The sequence below is a fragment of the Capra hircus genome, chromosome 26, assembly GCF_001704415.2.
Source record: "Capra hircus breed San Clemente chromosome 26, ASM170441v1, whole genome shotgun sequence".
Lineage (NCBI taxonomy): Eukaryota > Metazoa > Chordata > Mammalia > Artiodactyla > Bovidae > Capra > Capra hircus.
Window position 1 is genome coordinate 5,560,755 of NC_030833.1, and position 24,499 is coordinate 5,585,253.

Genomic DNA, 24,499 nt, shown 5'->3' on the forward strand with positions numbered 1-24,499 from the left:
TTGATTTTTGCAGACTAAAGACATTGTGGAAGACAATGCTGAGAAATTATTTTGTTTAAGGCATGAAGACAGACTCCAAAACATCTCGAGGAAAAGAAGTGGGCCTACACAACTCTCACTTGAAGTCATATTAATATCCCATTACGTGAAAAAAACACAACTAGCAAAACACATCTAATGTACTGTTTATGCTCATCAGGAATGAGTTTATGCTACAGACACTGTCTCTATTGAAAAAAAAAACCCTGCTGCTGCTGCTGCTAAGTCGCTTCAGTCATGTCCAACTCTGTGCGACCCCATAGACAGCAGCCCACCAGCCTCCCCCATCCTTGGGATTCTCCAGGCAAGAACACTAAAAAGAAAAACATAATTTTGGCAATAAGGTAGAATTTCAGTGAACACAAGACAACAGTTATAATTTAAGGATGTGAAACTGTTAGTCGCTCAGTCATGTCAGACTCTTTGCAACCCCATGAACTGCAGCCTGCCAACCTCCTCTGTCCCTGGGGTTTCCCAGGCAAGAATACTGGAGTGGGAAGCTATGCCCTCCTCCAGGGGATTTTCCCAAGCCAGGGATTGACCCCAGGTCTCCCGCCATTACTGTCAGGCAAGAATACTGGAGTGGGTAGCCATGCCCTCCTCCAGGGGATCTTCCTGATCCAGAGATCAAACCCAGGTCTTCTGCATTACCATCTGAGCGATCAGGGAAAGCCCATAAAGATCAAACCACATAAAACACATACAGGTGATGAGCACTAAACACACAGTCTCATTTATATGACCTCACCCAAGCACAGGTGTTGAAAGTAAGAGTCACAAACAGGAAAACGCAGGGGGACATCCTAGTGTATTTGGAATATGAACAGCATAGTTTCAAGCATCATTTGGGCCATGCTGAGAGTCGGACCATAAAGAGGGCTGAGTGCAAAAGAATTGATGCTTCTGAACTGTGGCATTGGAGAAGACTCTTGAGAGTCCCTTGGACTGCAAGGAGATCAAACCAATTATTCCTAAAGGAAATCAATCCTGAATATTCATTGGAGGGACTGATGCTGAAGTTGAAGATCCAATACTTTGGCCACCTGATGTGAAGAACTGACTCATTAGAAAAGACATTGATGGTGAGAAAGATTAAAGACACGAGCAGAAGGGGAAGACAGAGGATGAGATGGTTGGATGGCATCACCAACTCAATGGACATGAGTTTGAGCAAGTTCCAGGAGATGATGAAGGACAGGGAAGCCTGGCGTGCTGCAGTCCATGGGGTCACAAACAGTCACACATGACTGTGCAACTCAACAGCAGCAACAACTGCTTTATGACCTTGGATAAGTACGTTCACCTCAGTTTTCCTATCTGAACAATGGGTGCATGGTTCCCTGAGTCACAGGGTTGGTGCAAGAAGTAAACAGTAAGACGTGGAACAAGCACTCAGCATGATGCCCAGCAGGAAGACCTGCAGCAGCCATCCATCAAACAGATGAACATTTTAGTCATTCATCAAGAAAGCTGACATATTTTAATTTCTAATCAAAAGGTAAGTCATGAGAAAGGCTACATCCTGCTCAATCATGCTCTCAGTCCTGGGGTTAAGGGAGCTTTCTGCTGCTGCTGCTGCTGCTGCTGCTGCTGCTGCTAAGTCGCTTCAGTCATGTCTAACTCTGTGCGACTGCATAGACGGCAGCCCACCAGGCTCCCCCATCCCTGGGATTCTCCAGGCAAGAACACTGGAGTGGGTCGCCATTTCCTTCTCCAATGCATGAAAGTGAAAAGTGAAAGTGAAAAGTGAAAGTGAAGTCGCTCAGTCGTATCCAACTCTTTGCAACCCCATGGACTGCAGCCTACCAGGCTCCTCCGCCCATGGGATTTTCCAGGCAAGAGTACTAGAATGGGTTGCCATTGCCTTCTCGGAAGGGAGCTTTCTACCTCATAAGAATTACCAGCAATTTTTTTTTTTTTTTAACAGAGGCTAGTTAATAATCTGAATCCATTCAAGCAAAGTTAGTGGCACTCTGGCTTAGAGGGAGGCTGAGGTTCACCTCTACACTGTTCTTTTGAGAAAAGATCATCATGTTAGTCACTCAGTTGTGTCTGACTCTTTGCAACCTATGGTCTGTAGCCACCCAAGCTCCTCTGTCCATGGGATTCTCCAAACAAGAATACTGGAGTGGGTTGCCATTCCCTTCTCCAGGGGATCTCCCGGACCGAGTGTTGGAACCCGGGTCTCCTGAACTGCAGGCGGATTCTTTACCATCTGAATCATAAGGGAAGCCCTTGAGATATTGGGAAATGAGAGAGGTCAAAGAGGGCAGGGACCTAGGGGGCTGGCCGAGCTCCCCCTCCTCAAAGGTGTGTGTCCACTGCTAACTGGCCCAGCTGTATCTTTCTGAGAACACCTTTGAGGAGGGGGAGCATGACCAGCCCCTAGGTACCCAGCGCTCTCTCAATCCCCAGTAGCCACTGCAGTCTGGCCCATAATAACGCTCCATGTTAGGATTTCTCCCCTTCTCACTCGCAGTAAGCTAATTCAGGAGAGGAACCGCACCTCCAGCTTTGTCTCCTCTCCCCCATAGCATCCAGCATAGTGCTGAGAACAGAGACGTTTCACACAAATCTCGATGAGTAATGCAGCCACTCCTTTTCCCTAAGTATCGGACCTTCGCAGGAACAAATCACGGTCTCGGAAAAATGACTCCCTCAAATGAGAATCTGGGACTCAACGCCAACTGGGGCAACTCCATCTCGCACACCTGACAAGCCACCATCCCGAGAAGAGGCATCGCTGGCTGGTGTGAAATGAACAACAAAAGACGGGTCCCCCTGGCTCTCAGTAAGCTGCATCGCTGAGAGCTACAATTTCCTGGTTGCCCAGCAACAGCCGCTGTGGAAGCCAGGGTGCCCTGCCCTCAGTCCCAGGCAGAGGACTACCCTGAGACTGGTGGAACTCGAAGAGTCAAGAAGTCAGAGACAGTGAGACGCATCTCCCTGGGAAATTACTGTGACTTAATACCTTGAGAATATCCTGGTTCGCAGTGCTCTTCTCCAGGGACACGCGGGTTAAGGAGGATTCTGTGGGTGGGCCCAACCTACCTGCTATTCAGAACACTGTTTAACGGGGAAACATATTCAAATTGCAAATAACAGCTTCCAAACGTGCTTCTGGAATATGACCCATAGGGAAGAGGGTGGCTTATGACACAGCGGAGATGGCATGACACAGCAGACGCTGAAGTACTCCATGAGAGAGGCTGCCCTGAGTTCAAAGAGGCCTAGAATAGGAGTCCCCAGCGTATGGAATCCAATGCCTGATGATCTGAGGTGGAGCTGATGTAGCAATCACAGAAATGAAGTGCACAATAAATGCAATGTGCTTGAATCACCCCAAAACCATCCCACCCAGCCCTCTATCCCCCAGTCCGTGGAAAAACTGTCTTTCACGAAACTGGTCCCTGCTGCCAATAAGGTTGGGGGCCGCTGTCTAGGAGTAGCTGGTCGTCGGGCAAGTGGACTGTGAAGGCCGTATCCAGGGTGACATCTGACCTACGGGGTCATCCTCACTATAGCCCAGTCTCAAACCAGCGCCCAACCTGCCGGTGGCATTTTCCTCAGGGAATTAAGCTTGCAAAGTGCCTGCACATAACCTACCCTTTACCAGGCATACAGGGAACCCAATGCCCCCGGGCAGGGTTTTCACTTGCTCAGAGCACAACCCCAGGCTGGGAGAATTCAAAATGCACCAGGCAAACCATGATAAGAAGGTATTGTTAGAAAGAGGTATCCAAGTGGCCTTCAAGCATCTGAGTGATATGCTACTCTCTGCCACACATCCTCCACCCACCCCCCACCCCCACAGCCGGTCCCAATTTACTCATGAGACAAATGGTGAGAAACATAGCTTGCAGAGCCCAATACAACCAGGTGGATACAGCAGGCGGGGAAAGACTGAACGGGGCCCACACACCCCACGCCAGTGCACCCTCCGCTACCAAGCAGGGGCTTCCAGGGGCCAAAAGGGGCTACTTTTTGAAGTCGCTCAGTCGTGTCCAACTCTTTGCAACCCCATGGACTGCAGCCCACCAGGCTCCTCCGTCCATGGGATTCTCCAGGCAAGAGTACTGGAGTGGGATACTATTGCCTTTTCCCTGATTATCCTGTTAAAGTCCAAACGATGACTGTCCCTTAGGCCCCAGCTTTAAGGACAACTCCCAAGACACAATTCATGACAGCAACAGACATTAATAATCAAAACCCATATCAGGTGGCTAAGAGGGAAAAATTGGATTTTCAAGTTGACTTTCAAGAGAGCATGAAGCTACTCCGCACAGCTATGAGACGGTCACATTCAGGAAGCTGGATTATTCAGTGTAGGGTCTGTGCAGAGGGGTCTCTGCCTCGACCAGATGGTGTACTCTGAATCAGAAGTGGCCCCTGGCCGGGCAGCCACACTGCAGCGAGGCTGCGAGCAGTGGGGACAAGGCCGAGGAGCCTCGCCGCCAGAGCAGGGACGCCGGGCACCATCTGATGCTGCCTAAGACCGTGCTTTGGTGTGAGTGCGTCAGCAAGGGGCGCCTTATCTCCCCATCGGGGGGACTAGAAATGTTATCAACAGCAGCTTTTAAAAGTAAAGGTAACTGGTAATTATTTCAATGAGCAAAGAGGAGGGGGAAGGCCCAAGACGGTGGAGTCTCACACCATACACCTCCCATAGCCCTCTGAGAGCCCTAGGAGACAGGCACTATAACCAGGACACAGATGAGGAACACGAGCTTGGGGACCCTAGTTCAAGGTCATTCCCAGGGTTCAAGCCTGGGGCATTGGTCTGACTCCCAGTTATGCAGACTTTCCTTTATGCCATGCTACCTTCCCTTGGCCAAAATTCTTTTTCAAAAGTATATTCAGGGACGTCCCCGGTGGTTCAGTGGCTGAGACTAGGCAGGAGACCTGGGTTCAATTCCTGGTCAGGGAACTAGATCCCACATGCGGCAACTAAGCTCCGGGGCAGCCAAACAAATAGATACCTAGATACGCAGACGGATAAGTTTTTAAGAAAAAGTAATTCACCACTTTGAGGTTCGTCCTTAAAGTAAAAGCAGAAAGTGAGTTTCAAAGCAGAAGGGCGTCAGCCCCGCCCTCTTTCCCCGGTCATCAGCGTCCCCACAGGCCATCACACAGCGATGAAGGGCCCACGGGTCGGGTTCAGGCACCCGGGGAAGCCTCCTGCATCCAGCAGGGAGCACGAGAAAGAGGGGGCGGAAGGAGAAAACGTGCGGAGAGGCGTGCGGCTTCCACGCCCCACACCCACCGTTCTGGGTCAGCTTGGTGGAGCACACGAGCGTGGAAATCTGGAAGGAGTCCTTGCTGATGGTGCAGCTCCCGAGGCTCTGCATGCTCTTGCCTGTGGCCGAGTGGCCCTTCTCCTCCAGCTCGGCCTTGGTGGAGGGCAGGCTCAGGTACGTGCCCGCGTCCTCCAGCTTCTTCGCTTCCGCCTGCGGGTTTAACGCCACAACAGGTCACACGCGACTCATAGCACCCCGCAATTTTTTCTACCCCTTTGTGACCCTTAATCCTTTGAACCATCATGACATTTGCTTTTTTATTATTTCCTAAACAGTTTATCTTTTAATGTTTTATACTGGAGGATAGCTGACTGACAATGTTGTGCGTACTTAAGGTACACAACAAAAAAACCCAGTTATACATATCGTCGTTGTTCAGTTGCTAAGCTGTGTCCGACTCGTTTGCGAACTCATGGACTGTACCTCACCAGGCTGCTCTGCCCGTGGGATTTTCCAAGCAAGAATACTGGAGTGGGATGCCATTTTCTTCTCTTGGGGATCTTCCCAACCCAGGGATTGAGGCCGCATCACCTGCATTGCAAGTAGGTTCTTTACCACTGAGCCACCAGGGAAGCCTACAGTTATACTCCTACATGTGTCTATTCTTGTATAAATTATTTTCCCAACTAATTTTCTACATAATATTGAGCAGGGGACTTCCCCAGTGACCCAGTGGTTAGGACACCTCGCTTCCACTGCAAGGGGCATGGGTTTGATCTCTGGTCAGGGAACCAAGATCCCACGTGCTGCACAGTCAAAAAAATAATAATAATAATAATAATAGGAAAAAACAGCCATAATATTGAACTGAGATCTTGTGCTAAATTGCTTATTTTTAATATTTCCCTTGTTCCTCTAGATGAATTCACACTCACAGAGCATTTTTTAAACAGAATCTAATGTGTTACTATGGGATTCCCAGGTGGCTCGAGTGGTAAAGAACACGCCTGCCAATGCAGAAGTAAGAGATACAGGTTCAATCCCTGGGTCAGGAAGATCCACTGGAGAAGGGAATGGCAACGCACTGCAGTGTTTTTGCCTGGAGAATCTCATGGACAGAGGAACCTGGTATCCATGGTGTCACTAAGAGTCAGACACGACTTAGCAACTAAAACAAACAAACATCTCCCCTTAGGAGCAGCTAAAAAGCTGGTCATATGAAATGTTCATTTTCAGAATTAAAAGTTGCTAGAGAGCATTGTTGCCACAAAGATGGGAGATGTCCACTCAGGCCAGGAAGCCCAAAGAGGCTTGAAGCAATCAACATCAATAGCATCACACCAATAGAAAAAAGAACGCACCTTGTAGACGATGAGATCGTGCTCCCCATCCCTCAGGGTGGTCCCATCGTAGCGCATGAGCTTTACAAAAGCGAGGGCAAATATTTTCTCAGATTTGTCCTTAGCTGCAACAGAGATCAATAATCATTTTCAACGGCCGTCACGACAAAAATAACATCATAAACTGCCACGAGAGCTGCCTTTCTGAAAAAATTACAAAACTGTTTTGACAGATATTGAAGTAAACATAAATACACGGAGATGGAGACAACATTCACATATCACAGAGGGATCCTTGGGCTCAAGCTAATCTGTAAACTCAGAGCAATGTTCGAGTTTCCTCATGGAAGTTCAAGACGGAATCTGGAGTAAAGGACCAAGAGTAGGAGGATGCTTTTGAAGGGGAACATGGAGGGAGGTCTGCAATACTGAAAGCTGACAGTAACTAGAAAGAGCTAACAGTGAAGATGGTGTTTGCAGCCGAGGGATTCACAGATAAACAGGGCAGAACACACAGGCCATCGCAAGCGACCACTATAAGGAGCAAATCCTTCCCTGAGAAAACAGATGGTCAACACAGAAAACCAAGACAGAGAGATGCCCACCTTGGACCCTGCACTAATGTAAGCCGCAGGTGGACTAGACACCGAAACATGAAATTTCATTCGCTTTGGCGAGGAAGTCCTTCCCCCAAAATCAGCATGGGAGACTCAGCTCTTCATTTCATTCAAGTTTCCACCAAGGAGTCACCAGCTTGGAAGTGACCAGCCTGCCCCGAAGAGCAGATGCAGACCCTCATCCTACCTGGCACTCAACTTCACAATGGCCAGGAACTGAACTGTTAGGTTTTGTTTTGTTCCACAAAATTGTTAGGCTGAAGCATAATCCCCGCATGGCTGTACTAGAGAAAAGGCCTAAAAGGAGGGTCTTAAGGTTGAATAGTCATAAAGGTGAGGCTCTGAACCCATAGAATGGGGGCCCTTATAAGAAACAGAACTGACACCAGCTCTATCCTCCTCCATGTGAGCTCTCAGCAAGAAGGTGGCCGTCTGCAACCGGGAAGAGGGTTCTCACCAGACCTGACAACACAGGTGCCCTGAGCTCAGACTTGCAGCCTGCAGAACTGTGAGAAATCGCCACTGTTAAATCACCCAGTCTATGGTATTTTGCTGTGACTGCCCAGCAGATTAAGACAAATCCCGATCACTACCAGATTACCAAGCCTGTACCGTGTGTGTGCACGTGTGTGCATGCACCGAGTGTATGTGTGTGTGCAAGTGTGTGTGTGTGTGCATGAAAATTTATCATTAGCTTCATCCACTGGGTTTTCCCATGAAAGAAACGTTGTGTATTTTTTCACTATTTCCCCAGTGTGTAACGTACTGCCTGCTATATATCAGATACTCAATAAACATTTGTTCTAGTTGGGGAGACGCCAACAAATGAGTTCTTTCAGATAAGAAAGAAAACAAAAGTCGGGAGCTTATTAAAGCGCTATGATGGTAACAGGGACGACCCAGCTGGCTGGTCAGAAAGGTCTCTCTGAGAAGACAGACTACATATGACCCAAGATGTAAACCCTCTAGGAAAAGAGATGGCCAAATACAGAGGCCCTAAATAGGAGCAGCCTGGCTTGCTTGGGGGCTGACAGCCAATGGGGCTGGTGAGCAGAGGGGAGTGCAGGCTCCAGGGTGGGCAGGTGCCCAATCAGGTAGACATGAATGAGGACTCTGGGCTGAAGAAATGGATGTGTGATGAATTTTCAGAGAGGCAAGCTAAACACAGCATGGAACCATTGAGTTCAAGGCTAGAAAATACCTTTAAAATTACAGATCCCAGGTTCTGTTTTTAGAGATGAAACAACAGAGGTCCGAGAGCAATACATCTGCCCACCTTGAGTCAGAGGCTCAAAATACTTACTCTAGGACATCACTGCATGAGATACTGTATCTCATTGATCTTTGCATTCCTGGAATACAATAGGTGCTCAATAAATGCTAGCTAATGAGCTAGGTGAATGACTGACTAGCCAAAGATAGAAGGACAGATAAAAGCAAAACATGTGTACCCTAGGAATCAAAACATAACTTTGTGAAAGGGTTCTTAAAAACACAAAACGTCTCAGTGTTCAAGACAGAGGGAAGAGATCCTTCCAAGTTTGTGCTGTGCTGAGTCGCTCAGTTGTGTCTCTTTGCAACCCCGTGGACTGTAGCCCACCAGGCTCCTCTGTCCATGGGATTCTCCAGGCAAGAATACTGGAGTGGGTTGCCATGCCCTCCTCCAGGGGATCTTCCCAACCCAGGAATCAAACCCAGGCCTCCCGCACAGCAGGTGGACTCTTTTCCACCTGAGCCACCAGGTTCTAAGTTTGTGCAGACCTGAAGAACAGTAAAGCACGTCTCTGTGAAATCAGCCGTGGTTCAAGACATGTGACCACACCTGCCAGCAGACAGCTTCCCCCAGCCCTACTATTGAGTAGGACAGAATTTAAAAGCGCACCTTTAAATTATTAATACTCTGCCTCTTCACATCAGGAATGGACTGCATTTCTCGCACGTTCATTAGCAGCCATGACGAGGCAGACAACACATTTACACGTCAGGAGTCACGGGAGAAGACCTCATGCCCCAGAGGGCAGCAGGCAGGGCTGCCCACCCAGCCAGCCCCCCTACAAAGAAGGGAAACTCCTGGGAGGTCGGCCTCAGAAGGCACACATCTGCCCACATCCAGAGGAACCATCAGCTGATGCATCTGGAATTGCTAACATGTTTCAGGATGGCGTTAGACCACTCACATACCAGCACCAAACTTTCCCAGCAACCCCAAGGACAGAGCCCAGCGTGAGAAACCCCATCACCTGCTTCCAGAAGGGGTAAAGCACCACGTTTTGCTGGGGACAGTAGGGAGCGGATGCAGTGTGGCCTCAGCTCACCCCATTTCTCCCCCAGAGTTTGCGCAGACAAGGCACCAGTCGAGGCCCCCCTGTGGCCCCCATCGCTAGGGTGGCCCACCAACTTTACCATCATCACACTTGCTATGCTCCACACGTTCCCCCAACCTCCATCAGCTGTGGCCAGGGGGACTTCATTAATTATGCAAATGTATCATGATAGCATCATGTCTGTAATGAGTACTTAAAACTGACAAGGAAAACAAGGATTTGGAAAATTAAAATGCTACCGAAGAGATCCCTCTGCCATAGTCTAATCTATTAATTAGGGGGAATGACGGTGTTCTTAAGGGGAAGCGTGCTTCTGCGAGAAGTCCTCTGTGCATTCGAGAACTCTGCCTGCCCTGCAGCGGGGCTCCTCACCCTCACCTCCCCAGCAGCCCCTGCCCCCCGCCACCACGACTTCCTCTGTGCAGGGTGCAGAGCCCACCACAGCCTCCAGGACTTGGCTGAGGTCCATCTAGTCAAGGCCGTGGTGGTAGTCTTGTATTGAAGTGAGAGTCGGACTATAAAGAAAGCTGAGCTTTATAGCTGGACTATAAAGAAAGCTGAGAAAGTTGCTGGGAAAGTTTGGTGCTGGTATGTGAACAGTCTAATGCCATTCTGCAAAGTGTTAGCAATTCCAGATGCATCAGCTGATGTTTTCTGTGGATGCGGGCAGATGTGTGCCTTTTGAGGCCAACCTCCAAGTAGTCATGTATGGATGTGAGAGTTGGACTACAAAGAAAGCTGAGCACCGAAGAATTAATGCTTTTGAACTGCAGTGTTGGAGAAGACTCTTGAGAGTCCCTTGGACTGCAAGGAGATCAAATCAGTCCATCCTAAAGGAAATCAGTCCTAAATGTTCATTGAAAGGACTGATGCTGAAGCTGAAGCTCCAATACTTTGGCCACCTGATGCGAAGAACTGACTCATTGGAAAAGCCCCTGATGCTGGGAAAGATTGAAGGCAGGAGAAGGGGGCGACAGAGGATAAAATGGTTGGATGGCATCACCAACTCAATGGACATGAGTTTGAGTAAACTCCTGGAGTTAGTGATGGACAGGGAGGCCTGGCGTGCTGTAGTCCACAGGGTTGTAAAGAGTTGGACATGACTGAGCAACTGAACTAAACTGAACTGATTCTGTGCCAAGCACTGTGCCAAGGGGAGGGCAGCTTCCACTTCGCTTGGTCATCAACCCCTCTGGGCATTTCCCCCTCAGGCTGAGATATTTGGAAACACACAGTCAGGGCTGAGGACCCCCCACCCCTGTGGCTCTGGTTCCCACAGGGTCATGGGTGATAAACACGCCCACCAAGGCCACCCTTCCCGTGGGGCCACTACATACACCACTGTAGCATCACTTGCATTCCCAACTTTAGCCGACGGCCAGATGGATACAGCCCACAAGGGGCAGTAATGCGTCTTCCCCGTGTGACTTTGTACTTGGTGGCTAACAGAGGGCTACATCCTTAGCAGACAATGAGTTCAACACAGGCTGTGAGACAAACTTCATCTTCAATGCTAAATCCTTCTGGAATGTGAGTGATACGAATAGCCATTCTTTCCTCCCAAAGTCTTGGCATCATGTCCAAGGCTATACCAACACCAGCGAGAAAAGGTCGGCCTGAGTTCCAGACACCAGTGGCTGCCAGCAAAGCCAGAGAGGGCTCAAGGTTTTCAGCACCAGCACAAACAGCATTAAAAGCAATTTGTGAAATCTGTCTGTTACAGCTCAGGGATTTTCTGACAGATGGGACAGGATCACAGAACAAATGGGAAGGACGAAACCCAAGAGTAGAATAGGAAGGAAGGGCACCTCACTGGACAAATTCGAGAAGAAAATGAAGATCTCCAGGGAGCAGCTCAACCAGAGTGGACAGCACTTCACAGGACTGAGTTCACCTGGACATGGAGCTGGAGTGTCAAGACCTCCCTGTGTTACAGTAATCACCGTCTAGAACAATCCAGAATAAATTCACAATAATAAATACACACGGGCTAACGAAGCGTGTGGCTACTCACAGTCCTGGGACGATCTGTGTCGGAAGGTAAACCGGAGGTGACTGCGGTTCACGTCCTCGATGGGGATGGCCACCTGCGGGATGAGCAGGGAAAGTCATCACCTTTACAGCACCTTCCCCTACAGTCGGCTTCATTCCGCTGAGACAGCCTGGAACACTCCACACACTTCTACCCCACAGGGTGTGATCTTCCCAAAGGCAAATGCCCTTTGAAAATTTACACCAGATAATGCTGTCCAGGATGCCACGTGGACTGGAAGAGGCAGCTGAATTTTTTTTTTTTTACTGTGCTGATCCTCACAGTGAAGCGTCTATTTTTTAAAGTTGCCATTTATGTTTTCAGCCCCAATTTGGAGGTACCCATGTTCCCTTGTAACTGTGGAGACCTGCCCTTGGCTGCAGCAAGAAGGCTGTTCTTTCAGGACACAGAGTAAAAGGAAAAAGACTCCATACATGCTGCCTGTAAGCCAAGAGTGTCCATAATCTCACAGCTGATGTTTGCATTCCAGAGCCAACCACTGGCCTGGTGTCCCAGTGCCCAAGCCCGCGGAGTGTGGGCTGGTTCACGGTGGGCGGGGTGTCGGGGGCTGTGCTAGGAATCCCGGGGCATCACAGCTGAGTGAACAGGATCCGTCTCCCCAGTGATGTCCTCCATGTACTATCACCTCTGTGTTTTTTCCATTTGCTGTAAAGACAGCATGCCTTACATAAAACAGACCCGAGAAGAGACAGACAATAGCGGCCTGTAAAGGACTCTCATTTGTCTCCAGGAAAGTCTTGCTTTTACGTCCAAAAGGAGATGAGAGTAAATGTAAATTCCAAGAAACCCCAGCGAGGTTCCTTAGCAACCTTCTTGAACGACTTTGTTGAAAGCGCTCCGGGGCTGGCGGAGAGTACCCACTGGCAGGCAGCCCTGGGGAGGTGCAAGGGGGCGACATCCTCGGGATATAAATGAGCCTCTCACAACCCACCCCATGGGAGAACAGGGCCATGGAGATGATACCTTAACCGTCTCAAACCAGCGCGGCTGTTTCACTTGGTAGTAAATCACCGACTTGTACTCTGAAATCGCTTCATCACCAGCGCCGGGGAAAATCACATGCTTTAAAAGAAGCATAAAGAGTTCGCATCAGCCCTCGTCGAGCCTGACACTGCATCCATCTCCTCCTCCTGCCCCTGTTAGATGAGCCGGGAGAAGGAGCAAGGGTGCCCCGGGAATGCCAACAACCCCGGGGCCCACAGAACACGCCTCCCCCAGTGACAGAAGGACAGGTCGGGTTGGGCCCGGCGGGCAGCAGAAAACCTTGCCCACAGACATCCAAGACCTTGCTGCCTTCCACCCTCCGTACCCCTAGTAACGCTCACCCCGACCTGCAGGAAACCCCTGTCTCCTGGTGGCTGGAGAAAAGCACAGATCAACAAGGAGCTGACCGTTCTCCATCCCCTTCCTCCAGCCACAGACACTGACCATTCGACTCTAAGGAGACACCAGTAAAGCCCAGGGGCAGCACGGCCTGTTTCCAGAGAGACGGCAGGGCAGGGCCACTGGATGTCGGCCAGAGAGCAAGGATGCACCCGCCTCCAGGCAGAGCCGAGCGTCAGGGGTACCCGCAAGTCACTGCTCTGGGCCACGTGGGCCCCGGGAAGCCCAGGATGCAGTCATGGTCCAGAGAGGCAGCTGGCAGGGACTCCTGCTTGGGCCCAGCCTCCAGTCCTCAGAGGAGGCCACGGTCTCCGAGTCCCTCCCCGGACAACTGCAGGGTGCCACAATCACACAGGAGGAGGTCTCCGTGACCACTACCCAGGAAAGCACAAGGTCAGAGGCCCCAATTCCAGCCTGAATTCCACCTCTCACGGGCTCTCTAACCTCAGTCAAGTTGATTGATTTCTCTGGGCCTCAGTTTCTTCCAGTCTCAAAAGATGCTAACGACAGTATCTGAACATCTAGTGTGGCTGCTCGCCCTCCAAGCCTTGGGTTTACGCTGGCAAGTGGGGGCCCAGGAGGGATTTGGCAAAGGTGGTCAGGACCCCAGGGATGTCCAGAGACCATCCAGTTGCGGGACCCACTGGAAACCAGCCCTTTTGGGTAAGGGAAAAGGAAGAAACAGCAAACGTTCTTCCCGAGAAACAAGACTGGCTTTTCACATTCCAAAGCAGAGGCAAGGCGCACACGAGGGAGGTAAGACTCCAACACCACAGGTTCAGCTTTGCAACGACAAATACCTCCAGCCGTTTTCCATCTTCATCGTAAACAGACACCGTAACTTCGACATTCTTAGCTGTCGTCTTGCTTCCTTTATCAAAATCTCCTTGAACTAATGTTACATAGATATCATTTCGAACATCACCTGGGGGGAAAAATTACACCTTTGAAACCAATCCATTATTCATCGTGTAACTGTGAATTTTGCCAAACTCACTGTCTCTCTGAGCAGAGTATCATAAATACTGTATTAGGTGATTATGAAGTATTTTCTACAAAACAGTCTCCGCATTTAATAGCATGACAAAGGCAATTTGCATCATCACTGTAAGACTTGCAAGAAAGATGAAAATGTCTCAGCCTCCAATTATCTGCTCGGGGCTCCTACACTCTGTGGGCAGCGAGCTCCTACACTCCGTGGGCAGCCTGTGCCCAGAGCAGCTCGGATGCAGTCAGTGGGTCTGCACTGACCCTACCGTCACCCCAACCCTCAGCATCCATGGCCCACTGCAACCCACATCACCAGCCCTTGTCATCTGCGTCTCAGCAGTCAGCACCCCGAGGATCACCAGCAACACTGGCCTCCTTTCCAATCCACTAAGGAGTTGAAGAAAAAGCAGCATTTGAGCTATAGGCCAATGTCCTGAGTTGACACCCAGGATCGGGGACCAGGGATGGGTCAAGAAACTTTCTGCAAAGGATCGTCTCTCCTCCAGGCAGGCAGCTGTCCAGATCCTGAACGAGGCCACAGGGAGCAGAAGAAAAGACTCAGACATCTGAAAGTGAGATGGGCCCTAAACTATGCAAAATATATATATATATATATAAGACCACACACATGCAACAGATGAGCTCAAGACGCTTCCTCCAGCTGAGAACACCCGAAGCCCCTGGTAAGGGTCCGATTGGGAAAACTCTGAAAGCTTCATTAGCAGCATGATTTAGAGGAAGCACCGCTACCCTCTGAAGGCTGCTCTGCCGTCTGTCTGGCCGCCTCCCACGTCTGACACAACTTCCCTCCCCCGGGAGATACGAGCAAGGGTTGTGTCAAGAGTGGCAAACAACCTGCTCTGGGCAAAGAACAAGGATCCCAGAAGGGAAAAAAAATCCCGCTGGTTTCTTGGTTTTCTTTTGCTTTTTAGATGGCTCTATTCTGGCTTTTAATGTATGCGACTATTATATTAAACTTTCATTTAAAAGTCATCATTGTAATAATCCCTGTGGGTGGCTACCACTGCCACAGCAGCTGCTGGAAGGAAGAAGGGCTGTGATCGCTGATACGGACCACGGAGAAGTTCAGAAGCATGGCGCGCACCGCCGGGGGAGGAGGCAAGGCTGCAGGTCCAGGTCGCTGTTGTTCAGTCACTACGTTCTGTGCGACTCTTTGCGACCCCGTGGACTGCAGCACGCCAGGCCTCCCTGTCCACTGCCAACTCCCAGAGCCCACCCAAACTCATGTCCATCGAGTCAGTGATGCCAACCAACCATCTCATCCTCTGTCACCCTCTTCTTCTGCCCTCAATCTTTCCCAGCCTCAGCGTCTTGTCCAGTGAATCTGCTTTTCATATCAGGTGGCCAAAATATTGAAGCTTCAGCATCAGTCCCTCCAGTGAATATTCAGAGTTGATTTCCTTGCTGTGTGACCTCAGACAAGTCGCTTAACCTTCAGGGCCACTTACCACTAAAACCGCCACAATCTCTCCGCCTGAAAATTCTATCAGACCACCAAGGCTGTCATCAAAAAGGGCTACAACAGCTTCACACGGGGCTTCAGCAGCCAGAGAAGGGGCATGTGCTGGGGAACAGGATGGCTGAACCTCAGGGTCTCCTTGTCCGATCGGCCTAGAGATTCTGGCTCCAGTCCAGAAGTAAGATCCCATACGGAGGTCAGCATCTCTAATGGGCAGTCAGGAGAGGGTCTTAGCAAATGCCTCCAAGGCTCTCATTCTGGGGAGGAAGGAGTTGGAAGCAGATGCGGGGGGCCCATCCACGCCTCCAGCCACCTTCTTAGCTCAGAGGACAACTGTGCTCCCCACCAGGATCCCTCAGAAGGACCCCGGGATTTCCAGGGGGTCACGAGAAGGTGTGAGAAGCAGGGACAATGGTGGCACGGCCAGCTCTCCCACTGTGCAAAGGAGACGCGTGTCTCCATAAACATGCGTGTGACTGGATGGAACGGGTTCTACCAGGCTAAACGCAGGGACCTGAATGACCATGCCCCCCAAGGGTAAGATGCTCCCAACCTCTCAGCATCCCTCAGCCACAGAGAACATGGCTGAGTCCCTCAAGCCGGGCTTGCTCACTGCAGGAACGCCAAGCGCCAACTCAGCACACCAAACAAGCCAGAGCAATGGTCAGCTGTACAGGTTTCCCACAAACCTATTAGGAGATTATCTTAGAGGTTTAGACTTACTCTTTAAGTCTGTCAATCATAAGGGAGACACAACCAGTGTGAACTAGACGTTTCCCAGGTTTCCCAGTCACTTGGAGAGAGAGAGAGGGAGGAGAAAGAACATGCCCCCGAAATGCCCTTAAAATAAACAAAGCGATAACTCTGAAGCACCCTTGTGCACACAGGGCTCCTGATGTCAGTGACGCTGTCCTCATGTCTAAATCTGCATCTCAAATCCACATGAAAATGATACGTCCACTAGAAGTCCAAATTTGTTAGCTGTGTATAGAGCAGACGACTTCCACAAGCAATAGATGCCCCATCATTTCTAAACGTGCTGTGCATCACGCTTTCATCCTATACAGGTGAGACTGGCTAAAGCTCCATCTAGCCAATGTTAGATGTCTTTTCCTATCAGTTTAACAGCGTTGACAATGAGCCACAATTGCCTGGAGGATCAGAGGTAACGTCCCTGAAATGCCCTATAATAAACAAAGGGATAACTTTGAAGCACCTGAGTGACCGGCTCTTCCCTGTGAACCTACAGCAAAGCCCTGCGCCAGGGACCGCAGGCAAGCGCTGACCACAGGGTGGTTTGGCCTCATTTCCACTGTTCATTAGCCATGTGACTTGAGGCTGTGGCTTAATTGTGATGGGAATTAGTTCAACACCCATGTGGAGGGCCTCCAGGATCCTTTTGAGGATCAAGCTAGGTAATTAATAGCAGCATTATCTACAAACCAAAAAGTGTCCCACAGATATCAGGGATAAAGATTCACAGGCTTCCCAAGATCTCATGATATCAGATCTGATGATTAATATGAACATTATTTGGAAACAGAAGTCATATTATAAATATCACAGATCAACCTTAATATGGGATCTCATTATCAGTTTAATAAGCTTAACAACGGTTGGATGGGGACGGTACTGGCATGGTAACTCACACACCCTGAGTGGGAACCGAGGTAAACCAAGGGCTTCCTCGTGGAACCTGTATATTCACACATACCAGCTGTCCCTTCCTGCTCCTCCTTCCTCCTTTTGATCAGATGTCCATCCAGACTGTGTCCCTGTCTCCCTCATCCAACCCTCATCTTCGAGAGGAGCTGCCCCCTCCCAGAAGTCCCAGTGGCCGACATGCACCTGTCCCCACCCCAGCCTGTAAGGTCCAGGGTGCCCAGGGGACCTGAGCAGGCCAGGTCAGATGACGATCAGTCTCCCTGTTTGGAAACACCGGGCAGAAAGCATGTCATCTGCTTCAGGACACTGAGATTTGGGAAGAAGTGGCGTGCCAGCATGACCCGTCCCCAGAGGATAAAGTCAAGTTGCAAAGGAGAGAGTGCAGAGCAGCACAGCTGGCGGTCCAGGCTGGCCCGGCAGCAGGCTCTGTCTCTCTTTCAGCCACACAACTGACAAATATCCCCAGGGTGAGGCTGTCCGAGCTGGTCGTGTGCTTTCTGATACTTAAACCCTATAGCATCCTAACTCCAGCCAGATCTCCAGGTAGGAATCATTATTGTTCTCATGCCTGGGAGGAGAAAACACAGCTCAGAGAGATGGGGTAACCTGCCCAGGGCCACGGAGGGGCAGAGTTGAGACACACAGCAAGGGGTGTGACCCCAGCCTGGATACTCACAGCTGAGGCCAGTGGGTGGGGTTTCAGGGGGGTGGACCACTTTGGGGGAGTCATTTAACCTGTAACCGACCCAGAGGGCTATTTTCAAAACGTGGAGCATACTAGGGTATATTTACCCAAACTGTACTCCCTTCATTGTGAACATGTCCTGGACAATTCAAACGCTGTTAGAGATCACAGAACAGACCTGGGGCCATCACTGTAAGCCTGCCCCACCGTCATCATCAGTCCACTCCTTAGATCCAAAAAGTACATTCTGCACAGGTTCTCCGAAAGGTTCCCTGCCTGCTCACCCTCTACCACATCACTAAGCAACACCGGCCACACACTCTCCGTGCTTTCAGCCAAGGTAAGTGGGATGTCACACACCCCTCCTTCCCTGCCAGACAAGGTAGGCAGAAGACAAATGGCAGGCATCTTGACTGGGGTGACAACAGGGTATAGAACAGCAGTGGTTTGCTTGCAATCGCGGCAGCGTTTTCCCCAGCCAGCGACAGAGACCACCTGGACGTCTCAGGCTTGGGTCTTTGGCCAATGTTCATTCTGTCCTCTTGTCCCTGTTCCTGCGTCACCAGGAGTCGCTCCACACAAGTGCTCCCAGATTATGATTAATATAGCCAAGAGAGACCTCCTCCCCGGGCCTGATCCCTGGTTAGCTGTCCCTCTGACCGCAGTCCTGTCTGCGGGAATGACCCACCACCACGCTGGGCTTTACACACTCCACGCTCTGCTTGCCTGAGTTCCCACGTACACGTGTCTCTTTGTGGCAAGGTACATAAACACTCCCACCGCGGCTGCACCCAGCACCCGCGCAGGGCTAAAGGATTCATCCGTCCTTACCAGGCATGATGATCTCCGGGAAGCCCGTCTTCCGAGCCACTGCTGTGGTCCTATCCACCAAATGAGGAAACTCTTTTCTAATCTGATGGATATCTCCAGGAAGTAATTTCAACGTTACCCACAAACCTAGGAAAGCAACAGTTGCATGAGTCAGGTTATATCTTGTACGTCTTCATATCTTGTACGTTTTTAGAAGCCTTCACAAAATCCATTTCAATGAATAAGCAGTTTTTAATTCACCAGGCAATGTCTTAAGAGAAAGTAGAGGTGGATGAAAAAAAGGAGAGCGGCCAGGGAAAAGCAGCTTGGCATGGGGGAGGTACCAGCATCTGACCACCTGGGACACGAATCCCACATCGGCACATCCTAAGGTCATGATAGCACTTACATGCTACCCTCGCCCAGGCCTGATGACTCTTCAGAGTTGATACTGTGTTGAAGATAAATCAGAAGGTAGCATTTTGCTGGGAGGGGATTGAGAAGGCTATCATTTCCCATTCTCCCAAGAAGGATGATAGCAGAGGAGGATTTGGGAGGTACACAGGCAGCTTCATGAACCCACGAAAATACCAGTCCTCTCGGGCTCTCAAGAAGGGAAAACACGGCCACCAGTGGACCACCCACACGACGGATGCCGGCAGTCATGGCGGCCCCGTCCCTCTGTTTCACAATGTCACGGCAAACAGGGAACTCGTGCCACCCAACCCACTTCTCCAAGGGGGAAACAGGGACTTCCCAGCCCTCGAAACAAGACGCGAGGATGCCCAGGAGAGAGCACAGTGACCCTGTGAGACCCCCGCCCTCCCGCCCTCCTTCTGCAAAGCTGACGCGTTTTGTATAGAATATTCCTGGAGCAGTGATCAAACAATAAAAGGGGAGAAAACTGTCACTTAACAAAGTCAAAGACAGGAGGCAAAGCAGCGGCTCTGTCAGCTGCTTTCAACGACATGCCATCCTGGCAGGGATGGAGGGGTCACTCTCAGGAGGCAGGTCAGGGTCTCCCCATCCTTGAGCCCTTGGGGGCCTGGCCTGCTTACTCAGCTCTGTGGGACACCGCTCCCCCCCACCCCACCCACCAGAAGATAACATCAGTAGCAGCTTGCTCAACTCATTGGTAAGTAGCTAACATCACTTGTTATAATTTAAACACAGAGATTAATTTTTCCTGTTTATGCTAGGCTTGAAACACTTCCTCAGAGGAGGAAATGAGGCCAATTTTCAAAGGAAAAGTGCATTTTAGGTTGAGTTTTGCTTAATCAGAGTAACTAAACACAAAGGGAACTAGCATATGCTGTATTTCAAACAGGGGCCGATCCCTTGGTTGGGAAGACACCCTGTGCGAGGGCACAACAACCCACTCCGGTGTCCCAGCCTGGAGAATCCCATGGCCAGAGGAGCCTGGCGGGCTGCAGTCCGTGGGGTCACAGAGCTGGACACAACTGAAGCGACTTAGCAGGCACGCATGCACGCGTTTCAAACAACAGGGGCAGATGGCTGGACGCACGTGAGGATTCAACATCCAGGTAAAATCCCATGCCCTCTGGGTCCAGGCTTTAGAATAACTTGGGCTAAGTTTAAGAGATGTTGTCTACTGTGAGAAGGAAAGATGTAGATGAGAAGCTGAACTAGGCCGAAGCCCAGAAGCCAGTACAGAAGAGATGGGTCATGTTCCTCCAAGTCCCTTCCGTGGCCCCATGCACTTGCCTGTGACTTGAGGGGTCACCACTGATGGGAATAGGAGCTCCACTGGGCAAAACCCCGGAGACCCTGCAGCTCGCTCTGGGCTGCATCTCCTGTGCCCCGCCCAGCTCTCCCTGGAAAGCACTGAAATAGGCCTGAGAGTGAGCCCCGGAAAAATGCCACTCCCTCATGTCTGTTTCAAGGCCAACATGAGCCAGTGACATGGCCCAAGGTCATTCTGGTTCAGGAAGCCACAAGGGTCTGCTTGAAAGCAGTCAATGCCTTTGTCACTTAGCTCTTCCCATGACCTGAAACCACCCCTCCTCCCTGAGAAGTTCAAGGAATCGGGGACCCTGGCCTCAGCCCATCTCCGTGACACAGATTTTGGCCACAGTAACAGGGACACCGACAGAGGCAGGGCTTGGGTCCTCTTTTTAAGCAAGTTCCGGCTGGCCTGCCCGCAGTCTCCACTTTTCCCAGGTGACCCTGTAATAAAAGTGGGTCAAAACTCGGATGACGCTGCAGGAGGAGCCAGAGGCCTGGGGACCCCGCCCCAGAGCGGCTCCGATCAAACAGCTTTAATTGGGTCTCCCCGTGGTTTTCAATTAAAGTGCAAATTGGGAGGGCTGGTAATTGATGAGAAGACGGGTCCTGGGTCAGCTGAAAATTGCTCTGTCTACAGAGGCCATGGCTCATTAACGTTTGGGGCTGAGGTTTTGGTTTTGTTGTTTTCCTGAGGGGAGGGGCGGTTCAAACCAAAAGAAAGTCCAGCCGAGGGACAGGAGCAGCTAATTCCTGCAGAACGTTCTTTAGACTCATCCACACTCTCCCTCAGGCCAATGGGAAAAGAATCAGGATAACTGTTTCTTAAAAGTAGAGTGATGTAAGGCAACCAGACAATGAAACAGGTCCGTTCACCTGAGCCCCACCGAGTCCAAGGCAAGCCGGCATCTAATCAAGGACTAACAGTGGATTGTCCCACCAGTCTCAGGCCTGGGAGACTCTGAAGGTGACTTCCCCTCCGGCTGGAGGCGGGGCCTCAGCAAACACTTATTTTCCAGCAGCCCTCCCGGCCAGGCGAGTGCCAGCTGTCACCAGCCCAAGGTGATTGATTCATAGCCTCTGCCAACAGAAGGTCAGCCCCTGGGAAACTTGTCAGCGTGGGATTAAAAACGATGACTGCACGCCAGGCGAGCGAGGGAGGAGAAATCCCCTCAATTACAAACCTGAAGGGGAACTGGCCTGCAAAACGGAACCGCTTTCTCAGGGGTGTGGAGTGGGGAAGCCCCGCAAGACAACGTGGCAGGCTTAGCTCACAACACGAGTGAGGAAAAAGCAGCGAGGACAGCAAGCACGGAGAGGTGGGCTGTGCTGAATGTCTGTGTGTCTCTAAGCAGCAAGGTGAAATCACAGGCAGGGGATAGCTATTTCATTCTCTGCTGAAGTCACCCAAGTGTTCTAAATAGCGGAGACAGCTGGAGAAGTCTGAGGAAGACAAAGAAAGGAGTTGCTTCCAGGCCCATCAACTCTGGGCTCTTTGCAAGCATTTAATCCTCGTACCCTAGTATCCGTATCCCAGTCAGTGCTCTCTCATCCAGGAGCTTGGTTCTCAGTAGTGCTTACAAAGGTGACCAGTGAGGAAAGCCTCACGGGCTGTATGTACATCGGGAACAATGAGTAATCACCATTACCCTACACCACCAGCATCAGCAGCATCGCCATCAGTCTCTCTGTAATCATCACTCGAATCTTCGTTATCATCTTTGTTATCATCACCATCATCACCATCAACATCACTGTTGTCACCATTACCATCATCAATATTATCATCAATATCATCGTTATCATCATGACCATTATCAGCGTGAGCATCACCGTTATCACCACCGTTACCGTGATCATTGTTGTCATCATCACCATCACCGTTTTCATCACCACCATTATTATCACCATCATCACCAGCGTCACGATCATCATCGAACTTAAATTCACACCACGCAATATACTCCCAGGCTCACGCACATGGACACTTAGAGGAACGAAACCATAGGATACGTACCCTGGCCCTTGTGGTTGACTTCTTTGGCAGCAATGACTTTGTTTATAACAGTCTGAAGGAAGTCATTCTCCCCTGCCACCCTGGGTGAAAAACGGGATGACATGTTCAGCGGCTTGTGTCGGATGGCGTCGTCCAACGCGAGCCTGGAGGGCACGGGACGAGCAAGACCACAGGACACAAAGGGGCGCGGGGACCCAGAGGTGACGGTAACAAGGGAGCACGAGAGAGCATCATCACCCAGCGTGAGAGAGAGGCGTCACGAGTCAGCGCACGACAAAGGACAGGATAGGCGACAAGAGAGACAGGGAAGAGCATTGATCAGGAAAATGCTGAACCACACCAGAGAAGTAGAGCAAACAAGCTCGACTCCACCCCCAGGAAGTCAAGGTGCACCAGAGCTACCCTCCATGCCTACCAGACAGTTTACAAAGACAGGAACTGATCTGAAAGCAATACGACTGAACAGCATTTAATCCCAGGGGATGTTTATGACCATTTCTTCTATTTCAGTAATTCCTGGCCATAGAGCATAGGTCGAGCGGTGGGTGCTTCGAAGGGAAAAGCAAAATCAAGATGGAAAAAAAAAAGATCCCTCGGACCCGATTGCTTGGGAAGCTTGAGTACACACTCTGCTCCATCAGACTATGTACTCAACATAGCCTAAAATAATTGAATGTGAAAAAAATGGAATAATCTTTGGAGAACACAATCACCATGTCTGAGGAGTTAAAACTGTGACACAGTTATGAATATAAGTCATCAGTGTTCGGGGGACTCATGAATCAGGGGCTTTCGACAGAAGGTGTACCAGGACTGAGAAATTAAATACAAACAGGAAACATGTGCAAAGAGAAATACCAGGTAGCACAGCCAAGCACAACATGCAGTGAGCAAGAAGATAAGTGTATCATGTTTAAAATGATCTCCAGAAACAAGGACAAGTGTTATTTATCCCGTGAGCCCACATGACTCAAGGGAGCTGAGGGCTGTTTTCATTTGCTTCCCCAAGTTAAAAAAGACAGAGAGAGAGAGAGAGAGAAATGTACACCATGATTCCTCCCCTAGAACTTACCCTGAGATATAATAAATCAGTTTTAATGGAGCAAAAAATGGGTTTCATTAGCATGGCATTTCCCGAAGAACTACTTTCCCTGCTTATTTTGCTATTAAAATCATGTTTCTGTTTTGTTTCTAACACTGAACATATGAATCTGGATATCAGTCTTCCTTTAATGGAGCAAGAAGTCACAAACTACAATGCGAGCCGAACATGTGATTTTTTTTAAAGTGGACATTTCACTAAAGGACAGAAAAAGATGGCAGCAACCTGCCATCCCCAGGTCATAACGTGTCTCAGTGAAATTTAGATTAGTGCGTCTAAGACTAATAACCCCCTCACTTTTCAAACCATAACTCAAGAAATTTTTTCTTTGACTTTTCCCAGAAGACAGTAGTAGGCAACAGGTAACTTTAACACAGTGGTTCATTTGGACATGAAGAAACTCTGAGGTCTGATATCTAAACGGCATTCTCAACAGCACTGGGCTGCACTTCTTTTCTCATGGGCAACTCTATCATTTCATACTGGCGTGCTTAATTGATTACCATGAGGCAACTCTATCATTTCATACTGGCGTGCTTTGATTACCATGAGGCAACTCTATCATTTCATACTGGCGTGCTTTATTGATTACCATGATATCGGCTCATATTCCAAGACGATGCTCCTCTTGTTTACTAAACAAACTTCCAGATCCTGTAGAACCGAGCTCCCTCTGTAACTCTCATCACTGGCTGTGATTTCAAAGTATTAATATCACCATGCAACAGAACATTCCAGGATGAGAGGAACGTTCTCCATCAGCACTGACTGATCTGGCAGCCACTAGCCACTTACGGTCCTGAAGGCTTTCGATGGGACCATTGTGATGGAGGCAGGAAATACCTGATTTCAGTTAATTTTCAGGAACTCAAACCATTACATGTAACCAGCGGTTGCAGTGTTGCCCAGAAGAATAGCTCTAAAGCAATGAAGCCACAACAACCTTTGCCTCCAGTTGTGGAATGAAATAAACAAACGTGAACCCCTATTCAGAGCACATTCATAGTTTTCTGT

General features: G+C 49.9%; 1 protein-coding gene across 2 annotated transcripts in view; it reads right to left on the reverse strand.

The window, feature by feature from the left end:
• The window catches only part of DOCK1 (dedicator of cytokinesis 1), a 568,807-nt gene that overhangs the window by 460,252 nt on the left and 84,056 nt on the right, over positions 1-24,499 (reverse strand). The window contains exons 12-18 of one of the 2 annotated variants that reach the window (XM_018041175.1): positions 22,384-22,526; positions 18,645-18,770; positions 13,794-13,918; positions 12,574-12,672; positions 11,572-11,644; positions 6,638-6,741; positions 5,303-5,486 (exon numbers count right to left, since the gene is read on the reverse strand). In XM_018041175.1, coding sequence (XP_017896664.1) covers positions 5,303-5,486; positions 6,638-6,741; positions 11,572-11,644; positions 12,574-12,672; positions 13,794-13,918; positions 18,645-18,770; positions 22,384-22,526 — 854 coding nt within the window. The remainder of the gene's footprint in view (positions 1-5,302; positions 5,487-6,637; positions 6,742-11,571; positions 11,645-12,573; positions 12,673-13,793; positions 13,919-18,644; positions 18,771-22,383; positions 22,527-24,499) is intronic. The other variant, XM_018041176.1, reaches the window with a different exon arrangement.